Source organism: Eptatretus burgeri, chromosome 7, assembly GCF_056783735.1.
Source record: "Eptatretus burgeri isolate ZD-2024b chromosome 7, Ebu_testis_v1, whole genome shotgun sequence".
Classification (NCBI taxonomy): domain Eukaryota; kingdom Metazoa; phylum Chordata; class Myxini; order Myxiniformes; family Myxinidae; genus Eptatretus; species Eptatretus burgeri.
Genome location: NC_140967.1, coordinates 27,500,798 through 27,527,298, shown reverse-complemented (window position 1 = coordinate 27,527,298; position 26,501 = coordinate 27,500,798). Strand labels below are relative to the sequence as shown.

The 26,501-nt window shown below is 40.8% G+C and overlaps 1 protein-coding gene across 6 annotated transcripts in view; it reads right to left on the bottom strand.

Moving 5' to 3' along the window:
- LOC147022880 (uncharacterized) overlaps positions 1-26,501 on the bottom strand; it is a 192,483-nt gene that overhangs the window by 143,773 nt on the left and 22,209 nt on the right. For 4 of the 6 annotated variants that reach the window (XM_085887803.1, XM_085887804.1, XM_085887805.1 and 1 more), the window contains exon 2: positions 11,499-11,608. The exons of the other annotated variants lie outside the window; for them this stretch is intronic. In XM_085887803.1, the coding sequence (XP_085743929.1) occupies positions 11,499-11,608 (110 nt within the window). The remainder of the gene's footprint in view (positions 1-11,498; positions 11,609-26,501) is intronic. 6 annotated transcript variants of the gene reach the window in all.

Here is a 26,501-nt window from a genome sequence, read left to right as displayed (position 1 = left end):
TGTGTAAATCGGATAAAGTCTATTTTTCTATCCAAGATGGCCGCCAAACCATGTGACTTCTGAGGTAAAAATTTTTACCATGTATGCAGACTTGAGCGAGGAAGGCACTTGCAAATTTTCGCTTCGATGGCTTATGAAATACCAGAGAAAACTTTATTTAATATTTTTCTTAAATCCAACATGGCGGCCAAACCATGTGACCTATCACTTTGAAATTAACAAACTTGCATCGCATACATGTCACGAATATAGTTCTGAAATCTCGCCTTCATTGGACCAGCGCTTCTGGAGAAGAAGATGTTTGAAGGTTTTAGGGTTTTTTCAAGATGGCCGCCAAACCATGTGATGTATCAACAACAAATTAACAAACTTGAAAGAGGACCTCAGGGGGAATGTGCGTGTAAAGTTTCGCCTTAATCTGCATAGCCGTTCTGGAGAAGAAGATTTAAAAAAAAAAACACTAAAAAACAAGATGGCGGCCGAATTACGTCATCGATGACGTCAAAAAACATTTTCGTCAGTGATTTTTGGCGTAGATGATGCTCAGAATTTTTCAGATTTTTCCCATATGGCGTTCTACTTGACGAATTTTCACCGGTATATCGCTTCACCTATGACGTCACGAAAAATCACACGTGTTCCCCATAGGGAGCTTAGTAAAATGTATCAAACGAAAAATTTTTCCATTGCACGGTTTCCGAGATACAGATGTCCAAAGTTTATCGCTTTTTTCAAGATGGCGACCGTACCACGTGACCAATGACGTCATAATTATAACGTGATTGTGCTATCAAAAAAGATACATACTATGGTGAAAATTTCCTGTCGATCGGACTTAGTGTTCCAGAGAAAATGATTTTTAAAGCGAAAAAGGGTGCAAAATGCCGGCGGAAGAATAATAATAATAATGCGTAATAATAAACAGAAGAAAAACAATAGGGTACCCTGTACTCACAGGGTACCCTAATAATAATAACTAGAACTGCCACTTTATAACTGCTGGCAGTGATGACCGGGTACCCAGCCGTGTCGGCCTTTGATACAACATGGGACTTTCTGCAGATGACAGTCGCAAAGTTTCGCATTGAAAGGATAAGCGGTGCCAGAGAAAAACATTATTTAATAGTGATACAAACAGAGGCCTGCTTCGAGAGGGCGCGGAACAGACGAGTTCTGAACCGGGCAGCACAAAGCGTTCAATTTCCTTATTACTGGCTTCTAGATTCAAATAATTAAATAATTCTGGCTCCCAAACCGCGTGACCGATCAGGTTGAAATTTTAAACTTTTGTTTCGCATGTCACCTGAATTATAAATGTGAAGTTTCGCATATACAGAGGAAGCGGTTCCAGAGTAAACATTAATTAATATTTATCCTTCAATCCAAGATGGCGGCCAAACCATGTGACTTCTGATGTCATAATTTTCACCACATGTGCAAACACAATTGTAGACGATAAGTGCAAATTTTCGCTTCGCTAGGTTAAGCAGTTCCAGAGAAAACATTATTTAATATTTTTCTTAAAACCAACATGGCTGCCAAACCCTGCGCCCGATCCCGTTGAAATTTCAAACCCTCATTCCGCATGACTGTTGCACCATAAAGGTGATGCTTCACATTTATTGATGCAGTAGTACCAGAGTAAACATTAATTAATATTTTTCCTTCAATCCAATATGGCTGCCAAACGTTGCGTCGTACCTCAAAAGGGGGTTGGAACTTTTTATTCGTCAAGGAGAGGCGGTCATAGTGGTGGAGTTTCGCCTGGATCTGTTCAGCCGTTTCAGAGAAAAAGACGTTTGAAGATATTGTTTTTCAATCCAAGATGGCTGACGAACCATGTGACCTATGACATCAGAAATTTATATTCTGCTTCCAACTGGGTATTGGAACACGGTTGTGAAGTTTCGTGTTAATCGGTTAAGGTGCGTTTTTCTATCCAAGATGGCCGCCAAACCATGTGACGTGTGACGTCATAATTTTTATCATGCGTGCATAATGCCCTCTCGATGATAATTACAAATTTTCGATTCGTTTGGTTAAGCGGTTCCAGAGAAAACATTATTTAATATTTTTCTTAAATCCAAGATGGCGGCCAAACCATGTGACTTATCAATTCGAAATTAACAAACTTATATCGCCTTACTCTCCCGAATATAGTTCTGAAATCTCCCCTTCAGTGGACCAGCGCTTCTGGAGAAGAAGATGTTTGAAGGTTTTAGGGTTTTTTCAAGATGGCCGCCAAACCATGTGACCGATCAAGAAGAAATTAACAAACTTGAGAAAGGATCTCATGGGGAATATATCTGTGAAGTTTCGTCTTAATCTGTCTTGCCCTTCTGGAGAAGAAGATTTTTAAAATTTATTCATTTTCAATCCAAGATGGCTGCCGAACCTTGTGACCTATGATATCATAAATTTAAATTCTGCTTTCCATCGTCGACCCGAACAAGTGTGTGAAGTTTCGTGAAAATCGGATAAGGTCTATTTTTCTATCCAAGATGGCCGCCAAACCATGTGACTTCTGAGGTAAAAATTTTTTACCATGTATGCAGACTTGAGGGAGGAAGGCAATTGCAAATTTTCGCTTCGATGACTTATGAAATACCAGAGAAAACATTATTTAATATTTTTCTTAAATCCAACATGGCGGCCAAACCATGTGACCTATCACTTTGAAATTAACAAACTTGCATCGCATACATGTCCCGAATATAGTTGTGAAATCTCGCCTTCATGGGACCAGCGCTTCTGGAGAAGAAGATGTTTGAAGGTTTTAGGGGTTTTTCAATATGCCCGCCAAACCATGTGACGTAGCAACAACAAATTAACAAACTTGAAAGAGGACATCAGGGGGAATGTACCTGTAAAGTTTCGCCTTAATCTGTCCATATCCTCTGGAGAAGAAGAATTTTTTTTAAAAAGCACTAAAAACAAGATGGCGGCCGAATTACGTCATCGATGACGTCAAGAAAAACATTTTCCGCAGCAATTTTAGGCGTAGATGATGCTCAGAATTTTTCAGATTTTTCCTATATGGCGTTCTACTTGACGAATTTTCACTGGAATATCGCTTCACCTATGACGTCACGAAAAATCACACGTGTTCCCCATAGGGAGCTTAGTAAAATGTATCAAGCGAAAAAATTTTCCATTGCACGGTTTCCGAGATACAGATGTCCAAAGTTTATCGCTTTTTTCAAGATGGCGACCGTACCACGTGACCAATGACGTCATAATTATAACGTGATTGTGCTATCAAAAAAGATACATACTGTGGTGAAAATTTTGTGTCGATCGGACTTAGTATCCCAGAGAAAATGGTTTTTAAAGCGAAAAAGGGTGCAAAATGCCGGCGGAAAAAGAAAAATAATAATAATAATAATAACTAGAACTGCCACTTTATAACTGCTGGCAGTGATGACCGGGTACCCAGTCCGCGTCTGCCTTTGACTCAACGTGAGACTTAAATCATAGTCGCAATTTTCGCATTGAAAGGATAAGCGTTGCCAGAGAAAACATTATTTAATAGTGATACAAACACAGGCCTGCTTAGAGAGGGAGCGGAACAGACGAGTTACGAACCGGGCAGCACAAAGCATTCAATTTCGTTATTACTGGCTTCCAGATTCAAATAATTAAATAATTCTGGCTGCCAAACCACACGACCGATCAGGTTGAAATTTTAAACTTTTGTTTCACATGTAGCCTAAATTATAAATATGAAGTTTCGCATATATAGAAGTAGTGGTTCCAGAGTAAACATGAATTAATATTTATCCTTCAATCTAAGATGGCGGCCAAACCATGTGACTTGTGACCTCATAATTTTTACCATGTATGCAGATATCATGGAGGATGACAGACGCAAATTTTCGCTTCGATAGGTTAAGCAGTTCCAGAGAAAACATTATTTAATATTTTTCTTAAATTCAACATGGCTGCCAAACCATGTGACCTATCAATTAGAAATTAACAAACTTGTATTCCCTACTCATGTGCAATAGGGGTGTGAAGTTTCCCCTTGATCAGATCAGGTGTTCTGGAGAAGAAGATGTTTGAAGGTTTTAAGGTAAATTCAAGATGGCCGCCAAACCATGTGACCAATCAAGAACAAATTAACAAACTTGAGAAAGGACCTCATGGGGAATATATGTGTGAAGTTTCGGCTTAATCTGTCTTGCCTTTCTGGAGAAGAAGATTTTTAAAATTTATTCATTTTCAATCCAAGATGGCTGACGAACCATGTGACCTATGACATCAGAAATTTATATTCTGCTTCCAACTGGGTATTGGAACACGTTTGTAAAGTTTCGTGTTAATCGGTAAAGGTGCGTTTTTCTATCCAAGATGGCCGCTTAACCATGTGACGTGTGATGTCATAATTTTTACCATGCGTGCATACACGATGGTAGATGATAATTACAAATTTTCGATTCGTTTGGTTCAGCGGTTCCAGAGAAAACATTATTTAATATTTTTCTTAAATCCAAGATGGCGGCCAAACCGTCTAACGTATCAATTCGAAATTAACAAACTTATATCGCCTAGGTGTCCCGAATATAGTTCTGAAATCTCCCCTTCATCCGACCAGCGCTTCTGGAGAAGAAGATGTTTGAAGGTTTTAGGCTGTTTTCAAGATGGCCGCCGAACCATGTGACCGATCAAGAACAAATTAACAAACTTGAGAAAGGACCTCATGAGGAATATATGTGTGAAGTTTCGTCTTCATCTGTCTTGCCCTTCTGGAGAAGAAGATTTTTAAAATTTATTCATTTTCAATCCAAGATGGCTGCCGAACCTTGTGACCTATGATATCATAAATTTAAATTCTGCTTTCCATCGTCGACCCGAACAAGTGTGTGAAGTTTCGTGTAAATCGGATAAAGTCGATTTTTCTATCCAAGATGGCCGCCAAACCATGTGACTTCTGAGGTAAAATTTTTTTACCATGTATGCAGACTTGAGGGAGGAAGGCACTTGCAAATTTTCGCTTTGATGGCTTATGAAATACCAGAGAAAACATTATTTAATATTTTTCTTAAATCCAACATGGCGGCCAAACCATGTGACCTATCACTTTGAAATTAACAAACTTGCATCGCATACATGTCACGAATATAGTTCTGAAATCTCGCCTTCATTGGACCAGCGCTTCTGGAGAAGAAGATGTTTGAAGGTTTTAAGGTTTTTTCAAGATGGCCGCCAAACCATGTGACGTATCAACAACAAATTAACAAACTTGAAAGAGGACCTCAGGGAGAATGTGCCTGTAAAGTTTCGCCTCAATCTGCACAGCCGTTCTGGAGAAGAAGATTTTTTAAAAAAAAACACAAAAAAACAAGATGGCGGCCGAATTACGTCACTGATGACGTCAAAATATTTTTTTTCTACGATGAATTTTTGTGTAGATGATGCTCAAGAAATTTCAAATTTTTGCCATGTGGCGTTCTACTTGACGAATTTTTACTGGGATACCTCTTCACTGATGACGTCACGAAAAATCACACGTATACCCGAGAGGGAGCTTGTTCAAATGTATCAAGCGAAATTTTTTACACGAGAAGGTTTCCGAGATACAGAGGTCCAAAGTTGATCTGTTTTTTCAAGATGGCGCCCGTATCACGTGACCTATGACGTCATAATTATCAATTATGTATGCTATCAAAAAAGATACATATCTGGTGAAAATTTTGTGTCGATTGGTCTTACCATTTCTGAGAAAATGGCATTTAAAGCGAAAAAAACTGGAAATTTTGCAAATTTACGGCGGAAGAAAAATAATAATAAACAGAAGAAAAACAATAGGGTACCCTGTACTCACAGGGTACCCTAATAAACAGAAGAAAAACAATAGGTTATCCAGTCCATTTGACTGGATACCCTAATAAACAGAAGAAAAACAATAGGGTACCCTGTACTCACAGGGTACCCTAATAAACAGAAGAAAAACAATAGGTTATCCAGTCCATTTGACTGGATACCCTAATAATGCGTAATAATAAACAGAAGAAAAACAATAGGGTACCCTGTACTCACAGGGTACCCTAATAAAAATAATGTATAATGCGTAATAATAAACAGAAGAAAAACAATAGGGTACCCTGTACTGACAGGGTACCCTAACTAGAACTGCCACTTTATAACAGTGATGACCGGGTACCCAGTCCATCCGCCTTTGATACAACATGGGACTTTCTGCAGATGACAGTCACAAAGTTTCGCATTGAAAGGATAAGCGGTGCCAGAGAAAACATTATTTAATTGTGATACAAACACAGGCCTGCTTCGAGAGGGCGCGGAACAGACGAGTTACGAACCGTGCAGCACAAAGCATTCAATTTCGTTATTACTGGCTTCCAGATTCAAATAATTAAATAATTCTGGCTCCCAAACCGCGTGACCGATCAGGTTGAAATTTTAAACTTTTATTTCGCATGTCACCTGAATTATAAATCTGAAGTTTCGCATATATAGAGGCAGCGGTTCCAGAGTAAACATTAATTAATATTTATCCTTCAATCCAAGATGGCGGCCAAACCATGTGACTTGTGATGTCATAATTTGCACCACGTGTGCAAACACGATGGTGGATTATAACTGCAAATTTTCGCTTCTCCAGGTTAAGCAGTTCCAGAGAAAACATTATTTAATATTTTTCTTAAAACCAACATGGCTGCCAAACCCTGGGCCCGATCGCGTTGAAATTTCAAACCCTCATTCCGCATGAGCGTTCCACCATAAACTTGATGTTTCACATTTATTGATGCAGTAGTTTCAGAGTAAACATTAATTAATATTTTTCCTTCAATCCAATATGGCTGCCAAACGTTGCATCGTACCTCAAAAGGGGGTGGGAACTTTTTATTCGTCATGGAGAGGCGGTCATAGTGGTCAAGTTTCGCCTGGATCTGTTGAGCCGTTTCAGAGAAAAAGACGTTTGAAGATATTGTTTTTCAATCCAAGATGGCTGACGAACCATGTGACCTATGACATCAGAAATTTATATTCTGCTTCCAACTGGGAATTGGAACACGTTTTTGAAGTTTCGTGTGAATCGGTAAAGGTGCGTTTTTCTATCCAAGATGGCCGCCAAACCATGTGACGTGTGACGTCATAATTTTTACCATGCGTGCATACTGCCCTCTCGATGATAATTACAAATTTTCGATTCGTTTGGTTAAGCGGTTCCAGAGAAAACATTATTTAATATTTTTCTTAAATCCAAGATGGCGGCCAAACCATGTGACTTATCAATTCGAAATTAACAAACTTATATCGCCTTCCTGTCCCGAATATAGTTATGAAATCTCCCCTTCATTGGACCAGCGCTTCTGGAGAAGAAGATGTTTGAAGGTTTTAGGGTTTTTTTCAAGATGGCCGCCAAACCATGTGACCGATCAAGAAGAAATTAACAAACTTGAGAAAGGACCTCATGGGGAATATATGTGTGAAGTTTCGTCTTCCTCTGTCTTGCCCTTCTGGAGAAGAAGATTTTTAAAATTTATTCATTTTCAATCCAAGATGGCTGCCGAACCTTGTGACCGAGGATATCATAAATTTAAATTCTGCTTTCCATCGTCGACCCGAACAAGTGTGTGAAGTTTCGTGTAAATCGGATGAGGTCTATTTTTCTATCCAAGATGGCTGCCAAACCATGTGACTTCTGAGGTAAAAAATTTTTACCATGTATGCAGACTTGAGGGAGGAAGGCACTTGCAAATTTTCGCTTCGATGGCTTATGAAATTCCAGAGAAAACATTATTTAATATTTTTCTTAAATCCAACATGGCTTCGAAATTAACAAACTTGCATCGCATACATGTCACGAATATAGTTCTGAAATCTCGCCTTCATTGGACCAGCGCTTCTGGAGAAGATGTTTGAAGGTTTTAGCGTTTTTTTCAAGATGGCCGCCAAACCATGTGACGTATCAACAACAAATTAACAAACTTGAAAGAGGACCTCAGGGGGAATGTACCTGTAAAGTTTCGCCTTAATTTGCCTAGCCCTTCTGGAGAAGATTTTTTTTTTAAAACACTAAAAAACAAGATGGCGGCCGAATTACGTCATCGATGACGTCAAAAAAAACATTTTTGACGATGAATTTTGGTGTAGATGACGCTCAGAATTTTTCAGATTTTTCCTATATGGCGTTCTACTTGACGAATTTTCACCGGTATATCGCTTCACCTATGACGTCACGAAAAATCACACGTGTTCCCCCTACCGAGCTTAGTAAAATGTATCAAACGAAAAATTTTTCCATTGCACGGTTTCCGAGATACAGATGTCCAAAGTTTATCGCTTTTTTCAAGATGGCGACCGTACCACGCGACCAATGACGTCATAATTATAACGTGATTGTGCTATCAAAAAAGATACATACTATGGTGAAAATTTCCTGTCGATCGGACTTAGTGTCCCAGAGAAAATGATTTTTAAAGCGAAAAAGGGTGCAAAATGCCGGCGGAAAAATAATAATAATAATGCGTAATAATGCGTAATAATAATAAACAGAAGAAAAACAATAGGGTACCCTGTACTGACAGGGTACCCTAACTAGAGGGGGAGCACTCGGTAGAGTGCAAAACCTCCGCTGCCAATACTGCTAGGTCACTCAAGTGAACCTGATATCCTATTCATTCAATTTGACGTCAACAGTGCTCACAGAGTTATAGTTTGCAACTTTCCCTTTTACTTTTAACTTTTACATACTCAATTCATTGGTCATAACTAGATTTTTGAGACAGAAATTAATTTTATGTGGGTATATCCACCTGAAGTTCCAAAATCAGCCGCAATTATAATTTTGGCATGTTTTTTGTTGGAAATCACATAACATGCAGAAATGCAAAAAAAAAAAATATCGAAATTTTCTTGAAAAAAAAAGTTGCAAAAATTTTTTTTTCTCTAACAATTTTTTTTTTTGGGGGGGGGGTTGGAAATCACTTAAAACATGGAGAAATGCAAAAAAAAAAATTCAAATCTTTTTTCAAAATGGCCGCCATAGCGGCCATATTGGATTTTGGACCAAGTCCAAAATATACTGGCATGATCCTTGGACTATACCTAATCCCACCACCAAGTTTCGTCGAAATCCGTCAAGGAGTTTTTTCCGTAATACTGTTCACAAACAAACAAACAAACAAACAAACAGAAAGGGGTGAAAACAGTAACCTCCGATCTTCGATGGCGGAGGTTAATAATAATGAAAATGAAAATTATTTTAACAAAAATTATTCATTTGTCTTCTCCATATTCTCATTACAAAGCTTTGTTGAAAATTTGATGACAAAAGCTCAAATGGTAAAAAAAACAAGCTCGAATGAGCTAAGATCCTCATCCTCTTAACGATGACGTCATAAAAACGAATATGACATCATTGTGATGTATCAGGTTTGCGATAAATTATCTGTGCTAATGGCCGGCTTGATTCACGCAAACAAAATTGAAACAGCTTGCCTAGTTTCGGAGATAATGGTATTGGTGATTTCCATTAGTGGCGATATTATGACGTCAACTTTTTTTCTAGGAAGAATTTCCACAATCGGAGATGGTTACTGCCTGCGCGTGGGCTTTCTGTATATACATGGCAACTTTCACGAAGATCCCATGAAAACTCTGGGTTGTGAAACTAAAAATGTCAAAAATAGGAATGACGTCATAAAAATTGATATGATGTCATAGTGATGTATCATACGTGCGGTAATTCATCTCTGCTTATGCCCTGTTCGATTCCCGTAAACAGAATTCAAAAAGCTTGCCGAGTTTCGGACATAATTTTTTAGGCGATTTCCATTAGCGGAGATATTTTGACATCATAACTTTTTTTTCTCGGAGGAATTTTCAAAATTGGAGATGGTCACTGTCTGCGCAGGGGATTTTTACATATATATGCCAAGTTTCAGGAAGTTTCGATTAAACCTGTTGGCTGTGAAACAAAAAAAATTCCACAAGAACAACAACGTGAGTAAGACTTAGAGATCCTCCACGAGGATCTAAAAAAAAAAAACATTTACGGCCCTGACAAACAACCAGAAAGAAACGGACAGGCACACAGATGTGATTGTAAAACCTCGTCTTCCGCTACGCGGCGGACGAGCTCACTAGAGCAAAGTCGATGGCGTGCCCATGTTTCCCCCCACAAAGTTGAAATCTCCACACTTCCCACCTTAAGCAAGGTTGAAAGATGGCAAAAAGTTCCAGAAGGAATGACCCAATTTCAAGTTTTGAATTTAATTAAATTCATGTTTTGACCCGTGAACCCAAGTCCCCACCCCCTGGGGAATGAACCGAGGGTCAAATCCGAAAAATCCTTTAAAATTCCATGCGTCCCCCAATGTTGATTGCTTATACAAAATTTCATTAAGAAAGAGTTTTAAAATGTGCCCGTAATGGCATTTTTAGGGGTATTTGACCTTTTGACCCTGTCCCCAAGGGGTACAGGGCCAAAATGATAATGCTCTTGCACATTTGTGCCCCGAGATGATCATAACTACCAAGTTTGGGGAATTTCCACACAACCGTTTATGACGACAAAGTGTGACGAATTGACAGACAGACAGACAGACAGACAGACAGACAGACAGACAGACATACGGACGGAGCCAATTACAATATCCCCATATTCATTTTTTTCAAAAAGCGTGGCGATAATGACTCGATGAACTGTGGATTAATTTGTTGTTGAGCAGGCAATGATAGTAGAAACTGAGCTGCACAAACTACAACCCCAGGAGAAAAATCTGAAAGAACACATTCAAGTCACAGTTCATTTGGTTCTACCGTCTCTCTTGAGTCAGCCTGTTTCCAAAGTCATAGCGTTGCTGCAACCTGGCAGCAATTCTAAACCATTCACCACAAAGACAGCATCAAAATGTCATCCCCAGCAAAAGGAAAACAGCACATTGCCATCACACCCCATTCTATCCCATCCATTCATCCCATCCCTTCTTTGCTCATTCCATTCCACATCATCCCTTCACTGTCGTTATATTCCATCCAAACCCTTCCCTCTCATTCATCCCATCCATTTATATTGCCCTCCACTTCATAGGGCCAAAAATGAAGCAGTCAGCAGCCACGTGCTACATACGTTCGTATCGAATCTAGAAAATACAAACATGACCAATAATAAAATATGCAATTCAAGTCTTGTGGATGCATCGTTACAATTGTGTCACAATGCTTCTGATGTAATTAGCCTTGTAGATCATCACAGCAATTTGAAATCTGCCCATGGTACCAGCAAACAATGGCTTACTCTTTATGGAAGATGCACAGTGCTCCAATGAAATGTGATTGTATTGTCAGCATATGAAGGTGCAGAATATTTGACTAATACTGTAAAAAAAACTAGAAGGGCACTCGGTAGAGTGCATACCTCCACCGCACAATACCTGATCCAACAGAACATATCAGGCCCAATAAATATATCGTTTTTGGCCCTATTTCTCAATGGTGAAGAATCACTATGAAAATTAAATAATTCTCACATCCAGATCCGCATTCGGATCTTCACCAAATCTGAACAGTTCGTCCTTGTCACACACCAAACATGTCCCCAAAATTTCATCCGGATCCGTCCAGAACTTTTTGAGATATCCTGCACACAAACAAACAAATGAAATTGCTCGTTGAGCAAGGAATTGCCGGAATAGCTTTGTCATATCTCCATGATCTCTGAAAAAACAAAAACCTGGAAATCAATTTGGTTCTTATAAGTCGATAGTGCTACTGTTTAATGAGTGAAAGCACTTAGTTTGGTCATGATCATAACTTGGAAGTCAATCGGACTTGAAATGGCGTTTTTATCGCAATTTGAAAGTTTTGACCCGACCCCCCTGACATTCGACCCCTGACCGCTAAGAAGGGTGTTGGTGTAACACCCCAATGAGACATATGGTTGGATGCATAGTATTGGAAGATGCACATTTTGGATTTGGTTTGAAGTCGATACGACCATTTTAGCGGATGTTATTGTGAAAAGAAGAATTTCGGTTTTTCGGTGACCTTGACCTTTGACCTTTGACCTAGATTCACCAAAAACCACAAGTGTCTAAGTTGGACAATGGCCGACATCTGTACCCAGTTTGGTCATGATCGCTGAAACGGTGTGGCTGCTACAGGGTAAACAAACACACAAACAAACAGACAGACAGACACACAGAATGACACACAACCGACCAACATAATTGCCGAAATCCAAAGGATTCCGGCAATTAACAAACAGACAGGGGTGAAAACACAACCTCCTTCCATCTTCGGTGGCGGAGGTAAAAACCAAACTCAGTGGCGTAATGGTTAGAGTGTCCGCTCTGAGTATGGGAGGTCGGTGGTTCAAACCCCAGCTGAGTCATACACTTTATAAATGGTAGTTGCTGCTTCCTTGCTTGACACTTAATATTTAAAAGGATTGAGAACAACCAATGCTGGGAAAGCAATGGCAAACCACCATCGTATAACCCTTGCCAAGAAACTGCTTCGGCAGCACCAATGCTCTGTGAAGAGAGTACGGTACATCAACATCAGAAATTGTACAGGGTGATCCCCCCAAAAAACAGAACTCATACTATTTAATATAAAATCCTCGTTTATCACTCAAATGGCACACTTTTGGTAAAGATTACCTTCAATATGCCAGGACTGACCGTGCTTAACTGTGCATAAATGACGTGCTGCAAATGTTCGCCACGGCACTGCAAGCACACTTGGATACGATGGGCAAATAGTTGATCAGTTTGACACATTCTACTGGAGGAATTAAGCAAATTTTATCGATAGTTGTTGCTTTGAGTTCTTCAATGAATTGTGGCCTTCCTCTGCAGATGCTGTACTTCAGTGAGCCCCAAATATATAAATCTGACAGTGACAGATCTGGTGAGTGTGAGGCCCATTCAACAGCAAGTCGTCGACTGATGACTGTCACCGAAGTGTTCGTTGAGCCAGTTCGGTGAATCATATGAAGTGTGGAGAGTGGCTCCGTCCTGATAAAAACATTGTTCCTCTCTCTAAATCACCCTGCGACTGCCTAGGGCCTTCCGGAAGGTCCCAAGAATTTTGATGTATCGCTTCGTATTGACAGTCAATGCCTTGTCTATCGTCCTCAAACCAGAAAGGGCCGAAGACTCCGTGTTTTCTGGTTGAGACTCAGGCAGTGTACTCTTCTGACGGGAGAGGTCACTCGAGCACGAGGTTAGGGGGTAGGGGGAAGAGTGGGTGTCGATCCCTCATATACGCAGTTCTTTGAGTTGATATGCCCATAAAGAAGGAAATTGGACTCTTCAGAAAACCAGACATTGTCAAAAAAGTTTGGCTTTTCTTCAGTCTGGTCTGGAAACCAATGGCACATTGTCACTCTTTTCTGCATACGGAGTGCAGTCAGTTTGTGTTTAATCAAAATTCTGCATGGGTGCAGTTTCATATCGTGGACGAGAACTCTTCTCACTGGTTCAAGTGAAATTCCAAACTCTTGACTCCAAAGCCTGAGAGATTTCTTCGGACTTCTGACCACTGAATCACGAACAAAGTCAATGTTCTCAGGACACCTTACATCTTGAGTACGTTCTGAATGTGGTGGTCATCCCCACACTTTTACTGTTGAGATGTGAGACAATGCCTTTACCTCTGAGGCTTTTGACGCGGGCAAATATCTGTGACTCACAGGGCGCAGTGTAAGCTTCAAACTCATATTTAACCTCGATTTGAGTCTTCTTGTAGAAGTCTGTTTAAAGAAAAATCTCCACGGAATAAGTATTTTGCGTAATTTTCCATGGAATCTTTAAAAATGCAAGAATCATTGCCAACTTTCGGAATCTGTCTTGTGGTTTAGGCCAAAAAAAAAAAATGTTGCATTGGCGTAACGGGTCACTGAAAAATAGGGTAGGTCGGTCGGGATCTTTTTTTTTTTTTTTTTTTTTTTTTCCTAATAAATCCCTCCCAAAATCTCCCCCGGCTCGAGTACCACCCTTTTTGGCGGCGGGTTCTGTCCGAAACACTTCCGGGTTTTTGCGATCGCGATCGCAATCAACAAGATACTTGAAAACGATAGCAAAACAACAAAAATAGCAATAAAATAGGGTCGGCAAAATTTTTCGATAGCAAAAAAACAAAAAAAAAACGTAGGGTCGGCGGAATTTTTAGGGTCGGGCGGGTTACACCAATGCAACATTTTTTTTTTTTTTGGCCTTACTCTTCTTCAATCACTCGAAGAAATAAGAGGTTGTCATGAGTAAGATAGACGACAAGTCTGAAGACGACGATGGTTCACGAGCGGTATTTGACGATGTAGATTGTTTCAGAAGTCAAGGATGAGACAATGTGATAATGTTTGACCAAGTTATAAAAATGATCAACATGATGTGGTACGAGTGACAGGTTATTAGCCGCAAAATGTCGAAAACCCGGTTTCGTTGAACAACTTAATATTCAACAAAGTTTAATACATACAACCATCAACAAGAAGGGCACTTGATACAGCGCATACCTCCGCCCTGTAATGCCTGATCCACGAGAACATATCTGGCCCGATACATTTTTAAGATATTGTACGATATATCGCTGTTGAGCCCGATCTCTCAATGGTGAAGAATCACTTTGAAGATTAAATATTTCTCGTATCCAGATTCGGATCCAGATCTTCACGAAAATCGAATCAATTCGTCGTGGTCACACACCCAACATGTCCACCAAGCTTTGTCCGAATCCATCCACAACTTTTTGAGATACTGTGCTATATATCGTTTTTGGCCCAATATCTCATTGGTGAAGAAACGCTGAAAAAATTATCAGATCCGGGTCTGGATCCAGATCTTCACCAAAATCTAATCAGTTCGTCCTCGTCACACACCCAACCTGTCCACAAAATTCAATCCGGATCCGTCCAGAACTTTTTGAGAAATCCTGCACGTAAACAGACAAACAAACAAACAAGCAGTCATAGACTGGTACTTAAGAAATCGTCAACTTGACCTCTGACCTTGTCTAATAAAAGCTGTCTCTGGAGAAGGTGGCGACGCAAACCAGAAGTTTCTACGATGATTCTGTACCAAAGCATCAAAAATTGAATGTTTTGCATGTTTGACCTTACTGTGACCTTGACCTTTGACCGATTTTGACCAAAATCTAATCAGCGCTAGCCACCACCCTCCTGAATCACATGGTGTAATTTGACATTGGTAGCTTCTTCCGTTCTCGAGTTATAATTTTTTGCATGTTTGACCTCACTGTGACCTTGACCTTTGACCGATTTTGACCAAAATCTAATCAGCGCAAGCCATCACCCTCCTGAATCACGTGGTGTAATTTGACATTGATAGCTTATTCCGCTCTCGAGTTATAACTTTTTTTGGATGGTTGACTTCACTGTGACCTTGACCTTTGACCGATTTTAACCAAAATCTAATCAGCACTAGCCATCACCCTCCTGAATCACGTGGTGTAATTTGACATTGGTAGCTTCTTCCGTTCTCGAGTTATCGTGCCTACAAACAAACAAACAAACAAACACACAAACAAACAAACAAACAGAAACGGAAGTCATCAATATACTTACGAAATCTTTAGATTTCGTAAGTAACAAACAGACAGACAGAAAGGGGTGAAAACAACCTCCTTCATTGTGAGTGGTGGAGGTAAAAATAAAACAATTACAAAGTAAAACGATGTTCAATGACAACAAGGAGCTGATACTCGAGGTCTCGCGTCTTTTGGTTGGTATGAAGAATAGACCTGTGTAATCTGAATGAAAGCTAAATCTTGAACGTTTTTTGAAACATCGCGTGCACAAGCCAAGTTACCGAGATGGTTACTATGGCAACATAATTCAGATAATCACAGCCGTGATATAATCGGGTTGTGATGATGTCATAAGGAATAGATATCTGCAATATGAAAGCTAAATTTTCAACGGTTTTTGAAATATGAACACAAATGTACATGTACGGATGATTGGTCGGTCATTCGGTCGGACGGAGCTGATTTTAACATCTGCCATCTCCGACCTTGTCGGTGGGGCTTGTGACAATAGGTGGGCCCTCTTCTATCCGAACCCCAAATCACTTTCACCTCCCTCCAAAACCTACATCATAAATATAAATCAGAAGAAAATAAACAAAACATTCATTCTTGGATAGATTTTTAAGCAATATTATTCTTCAGACGACAAATATTTATGAGGGGTGTTCAAAAAGTTATAGCAATGGGTTATTCGTTGGCACCCGAAAGTTATGGTGTGTTTTGCTCAATATAAACTTGCACACATACTTGTGATATGCCATTAGCCTCATTTTGCTGATATTTTGTTGGGTATCGTCCAGATGTTCGATATCATACAATTATGAATCTTACAAAAACTAAACAATGAGGTGTTGTAAAATTTTTATGAAGATGTGCGAGCTTCAAGCGAACACATCAACGCAGAGCGAAGATGGAACCTCATATTCTATCGTATCCAAATAAGCAGCTGACTTTAAAGCATGAATGTGAGTCCCCCTGACGATGATCCCAGATCAACAGAACTAGCAGATGTAATTGACCAACAAACTGTTGCCCAGGTTGAGGCATTAATCATGGAGGATCATCTCATTAAGGTCACCAATATATCTACGGAATTTGGTATTTCACAAAACAACATTTTCACAATCATGACCAAACACTTGGGCATATCCTTTTGTTCTTGGATTTGCACGTCATGTTCGCTACATGCCCTCACAAAGGTTTCCTTTGGTTTCACCTTGCCCAGCCATAGATCACCTTCTTTCAGATACCAACCATCTTTCAGTTCTCAGCAAGATTGTTCTCCTGAAACTTATACACTCACGATTCCACAGCACCGGTTGGCATCATGTTGCGAGATTGACTAACTGCGTAAATCAAATTTATTGCTCATCTAGTAAATGGTGATAAAACGTCACCACCAGTGGGACTGTGAAACCAAATTTGAATCCACGCAACAAGCACCCAATACATTTCTCACCCAACCCTCTGCCAACAATAACATGGTCTCGACTTTCTGAGATGTCAAAGGAATCCTGCTTCCTGACTTTGTGCCTCACAAAACTACAACCACAGGGGACCATTTCACCAGCATCATGCAAAACTTGCAGCAGACGATAAAGTAAAGACTCCAAGGAATGTTCACCAAAGGTATGCTACTCCACAAGGCCCATGTTGCACAGACAGCCACTTGTGACTGTAGCTATGAGCAACTACATCACCTCCCCACAGCGTACAGCTTGGACCTGACCCCTAGTGATCATTATATTTCAACATCTGAAGTCCCAATTGCGTGGCCACCGATTAGCTGAGGATGAGGAATTGACTGAAGCAAGCGAGATGAGGCTAAATGATCAATACAAAAACTTCTATTTTACTAGCATACACAGTTTGAAGGACAAATATAGTAAATGCATTGAAGCCAAAGGACACTAGTTTGAAGAATACAAAAATGGCATGTCTTGGACTCTTGAATGGAATGTCTTGGACAAACTGCATCTCGTTCCTCAAAAAAGGATTAGCATCTCGTTCCTCAAAAAAGAAAAAAGAAATTAAAACGCCACTCGGCAGAGCGCATACCTCCGCCAGACTGAACAGTTTACGTTTTATATACCACTGATAGGCCAGATTTGTATCCGGACATGACAAAAAATCTCATGCACTTCTCATCACCTACCCAACTCATCCTCCAAGTTTTGTCATAAGCCGTCCATAACGTTATGTGATATCGTGTTGTATATTGTTTTTGGCCCTATCTCTAAATGATGAAGAATCGCTTTAAAAATTATCGTATCCGGATCCAGAGCTTCACCAAAATGAAATCAATTTGTCTGTCATACACCCAACCTATCCACCAAATTTTGTCCGAATCCGTCCATAACTCTGAAATATCCTACTCACAAACAGACAGACAGACAAATTAAAAATCACTCATAGTATGGCACTGGGCGAAACGGAACAGCACTCGGTAGAATGCATACCTCTGCCAGGGTGAACAGTTTACAGTTTGTATCCGACTGATAGGTTGGATCTGGATCTGGATCTGGACCCTAACCAAAATCGAATCGGCTTGTTGTTGTCACCTAATCAACTCATCCACATAGTTTTGTTATTACTCGTCCACAACTTTTTGAGATATCATGTTGTACATACTTTTTGACCCCATCTTTGAATGGTGAAGAATCACTGTAAAAATTCTCGGATCCAGATTCGGATCTTCACTAAAATTGAATTAATTCCTCCAAGTGGCACTCCCAACCTGTCCACCAAGTTTCGTGTGACTCCATCGAGAACCTTTTGAGATATCGTGCTATATATCGTTTTGGCCCCATCTCTCAATGTTGAAGAATAATTGAAAAAATTCTCGCATCCAGATACAGATTCAGATCTTCACCAAAATTATGCGTTGCTGTCCTTGGCCAGTCATCAACATACGCAAAATAATTTAGAATGATTGTTTGAAAACTCTGACCAAAAATCGTGTAACAAACAGACAGACAGACAAGCAGACAAACGCTGCAGACCAACATACTTGGCAGAAAAAAAAATTCACCAAGTAACAAACAAGAGAGATGTCGTGCATAGCACTATACTTGCGAAATCTAAATAAACAATAGTTGCCATGAAAACAGCAATTGGATAATTTCGAAAAATTGACCTACCAAGTGTTTTACATGATTGATAGTTCTGCACACCAAATTTGGCTGATAAATTTTCTAATTGTGGCTTCATAGATGTTTTCTATGTTTCAGATGGAATTAACCTTGACTTTTGACTACTTTTGACCACATTATATCCATGTATATACAAATAAATGCCTGGTGTTGGCTTAATGGTTGGGGTGGTGGGCTTGGAATCCTAGGGTCCTGAGTTCAAATCCCGTTCAGCTGTTGAATTAATACCAGGTGGGGTTAACTCGACCTGTCATCCTTCCGAGGTCGGCAAAATGAGTGCCAGCATGCTGGTATACTGTGTCGGAGTGGCGACCCGTCCAGGATTGTGCCCAATAGCCAAGGAGACTGCTTAAGCAGCACCAACGCTCTGCACAGAGTATGGTCCCAATGGATGGATGGATATACAAATAAGCTGTGTAATTTTCAATTTTGATTCTTGAAAAATTATTGAGGTACGGTAATAATAAATTCACAAAAAGTCCAATTTGATTTTGATGGAGTGAAATTGTTGCCATGGAAACCGTTGACATGTCCAAACGGCTAAATTGTTCGTTCTGATGTTTGGTGAAGCAATTCTGTGACCCAACATGCAAATCCTGTTCAAAGTTATTACGGGGAAGATTGATGATTATGTGACCTTGACCTTTGACCATTTGAGCTATTGACCTCAAAAACAACATGCTTCGATATCTTTAATGGTGAAACAATTCAGTGACCCAATATGCAAATTCTGTTCAACCGAGCAGAATACCCAGCCTCCAGGCAGGTGTAGATTGTGCATTACTTGCTGAAAAAAGTAGAGTCCATATATGCAAGAAGACTAGAATTATAGACATTTATGTGGTGTGCGTCCAAAGGCATCCAATGGGTATACGGGGTTTAAGGGGTGCAAAGGTCTAAAGGGTCAAAGTATGCCTGGTGTTGGCTTAATGGTTAGGGTGGTGGGCTTGGGATCCCAAGGTCCTGAGTTGAAATCCTGCCTCCCATTGAATTAATACCAGGTGGCGTTGACTCAGCCTGTAATCCTTCCGAGGTCGGCAAAATGAGTTCCAGCTTGCTGGGACGATTGAGGCATTCGAGTATTCTGTGTCGGAGTGGCGACCCGTCCAGGATTGTGCCCAATAGCCCAATTAATACCAGGTGGCGTTGACTCAGCCTGTAATCCTTCCGAGGTCGGCAAAATGAGTTCCAGCTTGCTGGGACGATTGAGCCATTCGAGTATTCTGTGTCGGAGTGGCGACCCGTCCAGGATTGTGCCCAATAGCCCAGGAGACTGCTTCGGTGCTCTGTACAGAGTATGGTACCAATTGATGGATGGGTCCAAGTGGTCCAAAGGGTCTATAGAGTATTGTCCAGTTGCAGTTACGGTCTAAAGGGTTTAAAGGGTATGAATGGGTCTAAATGGTGTGGGGGTCTAAAGGTCTAAAGGTAATGTTCCAATTGTAGTTATGGGTCTAACTCTAAAGGGTCTAAGGGGACTATAGAGTGTAAATAGTCTAAAGGGGTCTCAAGTGAATAAAAAGGTTTGAAGGGGTTGAAATGTCTAAAAGGTCTAATGGTCAAGGGGTCTAAATTGTGTGAAGGTCTTAGGGAGTCTTTGAGGTCAGGTCAGGTATGGGAGCATGGCCAGAGCAGCGCGTCGCTGCATCCACTTTCCGCCGGTACTCCAGGGGCCTCCATCTGGCCATTCCCCAGGCAGATGCCAGGCCCATCCCCATCTCCTTGAGATGCCGATCAACCTGCTGCAACCACGAGGCACGTGGTCGGCCCATTGGCCTCCTCCACTCACGAGACTCCCTCGCTGAGAGAATCTGGTGAGCAGGATCAGCGTCAGGAAAACGAGCCACATGTCCATACAGCCGCAGCTGACGCTCACGGACGATGCAGGTAACAAATCTCATTTGAGTCTCTCTCAGCAACCGCTCGTTGGACACAAAGTCCGACCAGCGATAGCCAAGGATTCTCCGAAGAGACCTGGTACCAAAGGAATTAAGTCTCCGTCTCAGATCCTTGGTCAGAGTCCAAGTCTCGTATCCATAGAGCAAGACTGGAAGCACCAAGGACCTGAAGACTCGGACTTTCATCCTCTTGCACAGGCACCTGCAGCATCACACCCCATTATCCAGTGAATCCATGACTCCCCAGGCCCGACCCAGACGTCTATTGACCTCTGACTCACAGCCAGCAGAGACATGATTATCACTGCCAAGGTAAGTGAATCTCTCCACAACCTCAACATCCTCACCACAAACAAATACATACGGGATCCAAAGGGTTGTAAAAGGTCGAAAAGGGTCTAAAGAATTTAAAGGGTATAAAGTGGTCTTAAAGGGTCTAAAGGTCAAAAAGGCACATTCCGATGGTGCATAATATAATTAATAGACGTAGCCATAGTCCAATAATACCAAATTAATAGACTACTGTAACAGACCAGTGCTGTATATTCATTTAATTGTGCTTTGGTGAAGGTTATATTGGCTGTTAAATTTCCTGTTAAGTAACAAAAACAAAAACAACAACATCCTCATCATCATCATGAGGGAAAAGGCAAGGAGTTTTGAGAAGGGAAGGAGAAGGAGACAAGGAACGAGGAGAAAAGGCAAGGACATGTTCTCTTGAGCTGCCTATTTCAAGCAGTACATATCATCAAAACACAGAAATAATCAGTGAAGGAGTAATCTGGAGTCTTCTGTATGCGAACCTGGATCGGTTCAGTGACTCGCCTCTTCCCTGACCATGACGGATCAACTTCAACCCGCTGTGCGTTGGTCTGTGGGGGTTTCAGCTTTGCTTCTAAGCCTGGTGTTAGCTTCGTGGTTAGGATGGCTGGCTTGGGATATTAGGGTCCTGAGTTTGAGCCCTGTTGGCCACTGAAGTAACACCAGGTGGTGTTGACTCAGCCTGTCATTCTTGCAAGGTCAGAGAAATGAGTACCAGTGTACTGGTATAGGGGCACAGCATCAGTGGCACAGCCACGCCCCAACAAAATTATAGCTACCCGGCAGCCAAGCTGCCATATGCAAGAACAAGAAGAAGCTTTGCTTCTTATATCATACCCTGTGAGGTATTCTTTGCTGAACTTCCTTCACTCGTGGAACCTACCTATCGGATATTGCACTGCTGTTATCTTGGCGACTATTTCAAAGCTGCTCCTTGTCCTTTCCGGTGATTTACGCACCATTCTTGAAAAGGCACTTGGCTGGTGAACTAGTGCATACCCTCGGAGCTTATTCATCCTTCCTACCTCTCTTGTCTTTCAAGTAACACATCGTCCTTTATCACTTGAAGTTCCCGTCTTCATTATCTGTGATACAGTTTTACCTGTGCTCGCACTCTTCTCAATGCTTCAGTGATATGAAGACTTCACCTTCTGAGGACTGGTAAAACGTGACAGTCCAACCGGCTTCATCCTGTGCGCACCCTTTGGACTAGATCCTTTCAATTGTGCTCACCGCAGACCTTTCACCCATTTATAACCCGCTGGGGTTTACTGTACAAACTGCTTGCTTGAGCTAGGTTGCCGCATTGAGTCACGAGTTCACTTATAGTGCATTGTTGTCTATGACATTCGTATCTTACTATAATTCACCGTCTGTCCATCTGTCTGTCTGTCTGTTTCTAGGTACCGCAAAAACGGCTGAATTGATCGCAACCATTTTTTGGGTGTGTAATCCTGGGACCCCTTGGAGTAGAATAGGCATAAATATAATAACATGACCCCCTTGACGGTTCCCGTAGGGAGCGGGTGCTTCTAGTTCATTTAATTTGGAGATTCTTAGGAAAGTCATTAAGTATTACATTTGATTAGTATTATTGGGCTTAAGGTAGACAGTGTCTTTATTTATTTTCTGCTGTGACGCCCTCCAGGTTACTTGCTGCGGTGTCCAGAGGTCGACACATAAAAGTACTCACTGTCCAACTCACGTTTGAACAGGGTGCATAATTAATAGACGTAGTCATAGTCCAATAATAAGCAATTCATAGACGTACTCACGGTCCAACTCGCATTCAAACAGAACGTAATTAACAGAACGTATATAAATACATTGCAAGTCAATCGCATGAGCATTGACGATTTATGTGACCTTGACCTTTCACATTCTGACTTCATGACCTCAAAACAATAGGCTTCTAACGTGTGACTATCTTTACCAGTTGGTTAAGTTTTGTGAAGGATCGGAATAAAAATGCGACCTGGAAGCGATTGACATAAACAGACAGACAGACAGAACAAGAGCGAGAATTGCCTTGCAATACATCTCCCCTCCCGATGTGATATTTTCTAAGTCCAAAAAGAGAATAACTGTGAAAAATTGATGAAACACCCTGAAACTAGAACTTGTTCTGTAACTTATCATAATAAAGCCATGTACCAAGTTTCAGTTAAATATGTTAGAGGGTATGGGGAAAAAAAAGTCAGAAAAACCACAGGTGGGACGGACAGACGGACAGACAGCGAGTAAACATATTGTCCCCTCTGGTGAAACTAATAACAGACCAGACCAACAGTAGGGGACTAAAAACAGACTAGACCAACCAATACACTTGCAAATCTTCGATTTTGCAAGTAACAAACAAACAGGGGTGAATACATAATCTCCTTCCACCTTAGGCGTCGGAGGTAATTAATGGCTGAAAATAAATGTTCCCTTTTGTGGAAAGGTAGTGAGAACATTGCTGTACTTTTTGGGGTTTTTTGTGTATACAATCAAACCTCATTGAAGAGCTTGTACACTGAATGGATCAAGATTTAACACAGAAAAACAGGACGCAAAACATGTAAAACAGGACACAAAAGGAACAATAGGGATGCACACAAAAAGAGCACTCGAGAGAGTGAGAAACACTAACAGCAGAGTTTCAGGCCAAGATAGAGGGAGACTTGGACAAACAATGGGTGTGGGGAGAAACAGGAGCGGGAGGGGGTGCAGAAGAGGACTAATGGGGTGGACAAGATGGATGCAGAAGGAAACTCCAAGGAGGAAAAATTGGAAATGTGGTAGGAGGAGAGATTGGGGTGGGGTTAATGAGGGGAGAAAAGATCGTGGTTTTGGATTGGGGATGATCTGAGATAGTGGTGAAGAGCTGTCTTGAAGACCTGGATGTAAGAATGAGATTGAAGAGGATGTAGAGTTGGTTCCACAGGTGGGGGGGGAAGAGGAACAAATGAGTGGAGGTGACCAGTGATCCTGGATTTAGGTAGTTTCACCAGAAAGGGGTTAATGGTGGACTGTGTGAGCCCTGCAGAAACCTGGGAGGGGGTAGGGAAGGACAAAGCACAGAAAGAGCAGAGGATGCAAGACCAGAAAAGAGGCGGTAGAAGACAGAGAGACCACCGACATGTTTGCGATGGTGAAGTGATAGGCCCATACTCAGCTTCATCATGGAAGATTCCAATACGGTAATCTTAAAGGCCTTGGATTCCACAGCATCAGACTAAGCAAGATGTGAGGCAGGGGAGCCAGCACAGAGGGGAGAGCAGTACTCCATCAAGCTGCGGATGAAGGCCTTGTCGATGGATAGGAGTTAAGGTGTGCCAAGGAAGGACTTTGTATGACCAAAGGATGGCCAGTCTGGCTTTGGAGGCCAACTTTGAAATGTGGCTTGCGAAAGAAAGATCATGGCTGACAGTGAGACCCAAGAGTTTGAATGAATGAACTTCCTCAAGAGGTTTTTCAAGAAAGTAGATTGGAGGGTTTGCCAGACAGTCCTTTCAGAGAGAGATAGTGAGAGTGTGATATTCGTCAGGATTGAAAGACATATTCCAAGTGTTTAACCATCTTGTGATTTTGTCAAGGTCTGAGGAGAGGGAAGAGGCTACAGCCTTCCTGTCTGTAGGATGAGGGATGCCACGGCAGAGGGTGGAGTCATCAGAAAATAGACAAAGTGGATTTTCCAGAGACTCAGAGAGATCATTGATGAAGATCAAGAATAGGACTGGGCCCAGAATCATCCAGTCAAATTAGTATCTTCACCCACCACTAATTGCAAAAGAATCATTTCCACTGCAGTGCATTTCAGTAAGCCCCCTAAATCACCATACTAAAAGTCCTTAAAAATCATAGCATGGGAAAGTAGTGCAATTTGCATAATGTGAAAATTAGCTTCCACCATAAGAGAAAATTCATATTTTCGCTATAACTTTGCATCTAAGTACCCAATTGAAGCAAATCAAGTGTCCAACCCCATGTTTTCAAGGTCAATGAACATGATGGGCACATTTGCAAATTAATATTTTGAATATAATTTGCATATTATGCAAATTAGTTTCAGGAATTGGAGAAATTTCTAATTTTCACTATTATTTTCCACATAAGGAACAAGTATCCAAACCCATATTATGAATATAACTTGCATAAAATATGCATATTAGCTTTTAGCAATTAGAGAAAATCAAAAATGTCAGATAACTTTGCATCCATGTGCCTGATACAAACAATAAAGTCATATAAAAGCAAGTATGAAAAATTAACTATAGCAGCAACAAGCAATACCTGAAATACTTAAAGTGGTGACACCCAATCAAGATGAAAAGATACATTTAATACAGGTTTTCAGTGCTAATCGGTAATGTGGTTAGTATTCTTAATGAATTTTCAGGTAACATATCAATCAGTATCACTGCTGTCATCTATCTCCACCCAAGATGAATTACCGCAACTTACACCTTTACACACCCCACACATCCATGTACAGTCAATACGTATTCAGTCATCCATGTATGTCAATGGATTACGTCCTGTGTGCTGAGATTTGAAAGTTTTGATGTTAATCCTTCCCACTTTTATGATGTCATCCGTTGTCACTGATACTCTAGGTACAGGTTTACTAAGCAGCTTTCCTGGTGTGAAAGTGGAAATAATCCCCATTCCATGGAATGTTCCAAAGCCATCAAGAGTTCTTATATTGTGATCAACATTGTCCCCAACATGCTGAATGAACTCTCCAGATCCAGGCTCAGGCAACTCTGCCCCTTGTGTAAGAGCGGCACTTTTTTCGAACTTCCGCACTTCAGAATAGGAACAACTGAAGCCGTGTTTATGAAAAGTATCTACGATGAAGCATGATGAAAACTGATGATGCATTTCAGTTGCTAGTCCAAATTGCAATGGGGCGAGAATTAATCTTGGCCTTGTTGCTTGCATTATAGCTTGTCCAATTGATGCTACCTTCAGATCAGTGTTTTTGCCAATGAACAAACCTTGCAACAACATCAGTAGTGACTGTGGAATGAACTGCACAGCTGCTTCTGTTGATGACATCTGTTCTCTGGTTGGATATACATCATTAGAAGAGTCAACTGCCTTTATGTCACTCTTGATAAGCTTGGCAACTGTGTTTATCATTCATATTTTCTCAATATCGGGGTCCTCTTTCTTCTGTGCCTTGTAAAAGTCATGGAGAATATTTGCTGCTGTTCGTCTAAAAGTTACAACATTTGGCTTCCCATTCAGCTTGGTTATTATGATATTGTCACCAAAATGTTACATGAGTTTACACTTCATATGTATAAAGCCATAAGCTGCAAACTCTGAACCCAAAAGACCTGTCTCCATTTTCTCAATCAAGTCTGTTATTGTAATCTGTTCATCATCATTTTCCTCCAGGTACTTTGCAACCAACAGGAATGAATGCTTCATATCTTTCTGCTTGTTTGGGTCTGCCAAGCCTTTGTTTCTTTGCAACACTACCTCGTCCAGATGAATGTTGCTGTGAACCTGCTTCCCAGTCCTGAAGTTGACATTACAGCTTTGATGGTAAACTGCATCGGCTGCGATGAGATCATGAGCACATGCAATTCTGCCTGAAACTAACGTAGACCATTCATCT